The sequence below is a fragment of the Saccopteryx leptura genome, chromosome 1 (genome assembly GCF_036850995.1).
Source record: "Saccopteryx leptura isolate mSacLep1 chromosome 1, mSacLep1_pri_phased_curated, whole genome shotgun sequence".
NCBI lineage: Eukaryota > Metazoa > Chordata > Mammalia > Chiroptera > Emballonuridae > Saccopteryx > Saccopteryx leptura.
Window position 1 is genome coordinate 285310267 of NC_089503.1, and position 3810 is coordinate 285314076.

General features: G+C 38.9%; 1 protein-coding gene across 1 annotated transcript; it reads left to right on the forward strand.

The window, feature by feature from the left end:
- The first annotated feature begins 336 nt into the window (after nucleotides 1-336).
- Nucleotides 337-3810, forward strand: MGP (matrix Gla protein). The gene is made up of 4 exons (XM_066361134.1): nucleotides 337-493; nucleotides 1939-1971; nucleotides 2905-2980; nucleotides 3434-3810. The coding sequence occupies exons 1-4, from the start codon at nucleotides 433-435 to the stop codon at nucleotides 3573-3575; spliced, it is 312 nt and encodes a 103-aa protein (XP_066217231.1). The 5' UTR covers nucleotides 337-432; the 3' UTR covers nucleotides 3576-3810.

The following is a 3810-nucleotide window of genomic DNA, read 5'->3' on the forward strand; positions in this document are numbered from 1 at the left end:
ACCAAATCTGAAAGGCCCACAGTCAGAGCCCGAGGGTAGATCAGAGAAGAAATTAGGAAGGCAAACACGTGTCTGTGGCAACTCCCTTCTCCATGGACCTTTGCCCAGATCTGGCCCCAAACCTAGGGCAGCCACAACTTCTGGACCAGCGCAGCCTCTTGCCATAGCACAGTCACATCCAGGAATGAGGGACAACTGCCCACCCAGGGAAGATAATATCTGGAAGGAATGAATATTTGGGAAAAGTCCCAGAGCTAGTTTAGTGCCAACCAGTCCCCACCTTCTCCGGCCCCCTCCCACTGGTTCCTCCCCTTTCAACTGCTCTAGTTCTTATAAAAACTCCACAGCCTTCTCTGAACAGCCTGCAGGAGCTCCCTCCCTACTGCTGCAGCACAAGACAGTGAGAGCGACCCACAGGACCACAGAGAGACCATGAAGAGCCTGCTGCTTCTCTCCATTCTGGCTGCCTTGGCCGTGGCAGTTCTGTGTTACGGTGAGAAAGTTTTCTCCTGCCACTTCTCTGGGTTTTCCTTCCTGTGCCTGACTTCAGTGTACTTCGATTTTTCCTCTCTCTTCTCCTCCTCTTGCCCCTTTCTCTATTATAATCTTAAAGTACCATTACTTTAACATTTCCGATGTTCCAAGCCACATGTCTATTCCATCCAGTCTATTTTTATATCCTAAATATCCAGACTCTTGTATGCAACTTACTGGGGAAGTCCTTCCTATGGTAAATCACTATATACTTGGACACTTTGGTATTTCAGAAAGAAGATAAATTCCTAGCCCCTGAGTTCTCGTCTTTAAGGATGTTTACTTAGGCTTTGGTAACAATTCGTTAAGAATATTGGTCGAATAACTTACCTTTAAAAGCCTCTATTTTCACAAGAAGTATTAGGTATAGCTCTCTCTACAGCCAGAACAACCTCATCATGGATTTACTACATATGTTTGGTGAGTTCATTTAGAAATGAAGTTTTATGTGTAAAGCATCTCAAAGAAAAATAGATTTCATAATTTCTACTGTCAAAAGATTAAGTTTGCCAGGTTTCTGTGTGTTGTTAAATATATCTCTGTCTGTTCAAGGCTTATGAAAAGAAAACCGAAGCAAAATCATTTAGATTATTCAGTCCTATGCTTCAATAATCTGAATATTTTAGCCATTCTTAAACCTAAATTATATTAATAACCATGTCTATTTTGCTTCTGACTCTTGAAATTATTCATAAGTTTCTGTGTCAGAGGATTTGTTTTTTTACCTCTTTTTGAACTTTTCAAGCAAATATACTTGCTCACACATATTGCCAAATTTACCCACTGGGAAGGTAGAAAGAAAGAGAGTAAGAGAAAGAAAAAGACTTCTGCTTTGACATCATCTCAGTTCTTTCTCTGAACTGGCAACGTGCCCGTGTGTGTTGTGAGCTGGAGCCAGCGGTTTCTGTGGCCACCAATGTAACATAGGTTCTTAAGAGGCATTGGGAACCTCCTAGAAGCCTGTCTTGGTAAAACCCAGCTGAGCATCTGACTAGCTTGCCTGGAGAAACTTAGTGGTCTTCTAGACTCTTCTGCTCTTTCCTCAATTCTGCTGTCAGGCAGGTCCCAGATTAATCAGAGAAGATAGCTCTCTGGAGACTTGTGTGCAGCACTTAAATTGCCTTATTTCACTGCTTGAAAACCTCAGAGCCTTTGGGAAACTTTAGCCAGCACTGTGTGTTCACTAGCTTCTTCAACATCAGAGAAACTAGAATGTAGATGTATGCACAGCAAAGACTGAGCTAGAGAAACAATTCATAGGTCATAAATGTCTGAAATCTGTAATGACCATCTCATTAAATATATTCCTAACTTCTTTCTGACTTCCTTCTCCCTCCTTCACTGTGTTTAGACTATTGTAATCTGTGATAAGTAACAATAAAGTGAATCTTTTTTAAATTCCAGAATCTCATGAAAGCATGGAATCCTACGAAATCAGTAAGTGAATATTTGACTTCCTTATTTAAATCATATGTATTATAGAAACTTTCTAATATATATATAAAACATTGTATATTTGAAATATATATATATACACACACACACACACACAGTGGTACCTTGTATATATATACTGTGTGTGTGTGTGTATACACACACATATAATCTCAGAGAGGAAAAAGAAGGCTTCTTTTGGAAAACAAAAGTAAAATTCAAAATTCAATCACAATAAAAACTGGCAAATGAGCAATTTTTTAAAGCTTAAAGTAGTGTAATATAGCACTTAAACTGCATTTAACTTACTTAGGAGCCATAAAACCTCATTTGGAAATTTTATGTTGGCACCACGTCAACCACACAGATGGTAAACAAGGAGTAATGACAAATGGCAAAGTACAAAATTGGAGGCCAAGTCAGCTGGGAGACCACAGACGTCAACATTGCTTGAATGCTATTGAATTCCTAGACTTATAAAGACTGAGTACAAGAGGAAATAACCTATCACTCTCATTTTCAATTTGTTCGTTATCTTTATCATGTTTAAACTGTTCATTTACTAGTGCTCTAACGACATGCCTTACAAATCCTCAGGGCAGAGAGAAACTCTCAATGGAATTTAAAAAACACTCTAAAATAGAAATACTAAAATTGAAAAACAACAAGTTATTGCCCAAAGGCACAACAAGCAAGCAAAAATGTCAGTGGCCAATGTGACAAGTCTCAAAGACACACATATGGGCTATTAATTTATTTTGATCAGGCAGTTTATGAAATATACTTATCTTTCCTTTTGATTTTTGCCATATCTCTAGTTACATGAAATGCATAGGAAGTAATGCGCTTTCAAACATATTTGTGTTAGGGAATACTCAGAGAAATATTTTCAGCTACTGTTTCCCTAAAACTATAATTATTTATTTCTGTTTTAAGGTCCCTTCATCAACAGGAGATATGCTAATACCTTCATATCTCAGCAGCAGAGATGGAGAGCTAAAGCCCAGGAGAGGTGGGTGACAAAACTCCAGGGAGGACTCATTTTTCCCAGTGTATCATCTGTAGCATCCCAGATCAAGGTGGAGTGAGAAACGGGTTTTAAAGATCAGAGATAGTATTTCTAATTGTATCTCAAAATCAAAGAATTTTCAAACAACATTCAGAAAACAACTGAATTTCTAGAAGACTGTTTTGTGAAAGACTTAGAAAGGACAGTGCAGGAGGACAGAAAAGAGTACAGAATGAAAATTATGTTTTCATTTTAGAAAACATTTCCCCTAAGTGAAAATGAAAAAAAAATGTCCTCCCTATTCCACCTCTGCTCCCCCGTTCTTCTAATACCTCTTAATGTGGGGATAAATGGGATCTCTGGCCAATATTTTCTGTTATTCTCTTTTCTTTTTTCTTACTTCCCCATTCTCTTTACACTTCTCAATCTGGACGTCTTTTTACCACCACTTTCTAGAATCCGAGAACGCACCAAGCCTGCCTATGAGTTCAACCGGGAAGCCTGTGATGACTTCAAACTTTGCGAACGCTACGCCATGATTTACGGATACAATGCTGCCTACAATCGCTATTTCCGGCAGCCCCGAGGGGGCAAATGAGATTGGAAAATGTCTCCTTTCCAGTGCCTGGTGCCTGGTTTTGTATTTCTCTGCAGTAGCATCACTGAACACCTAGACATATATGAATTGCTTGTCTCTTAAATGTTCTCATCTGGTTGTGCCCTTCCTCCCTGCTCCCAGATTGATAAATCATGAATGTGCACCGTAGTGAAGGTGGAAGAGGAATTAACAATGTGCAATTATTAATATAATAAATTCTGGTTGGATACTTTCA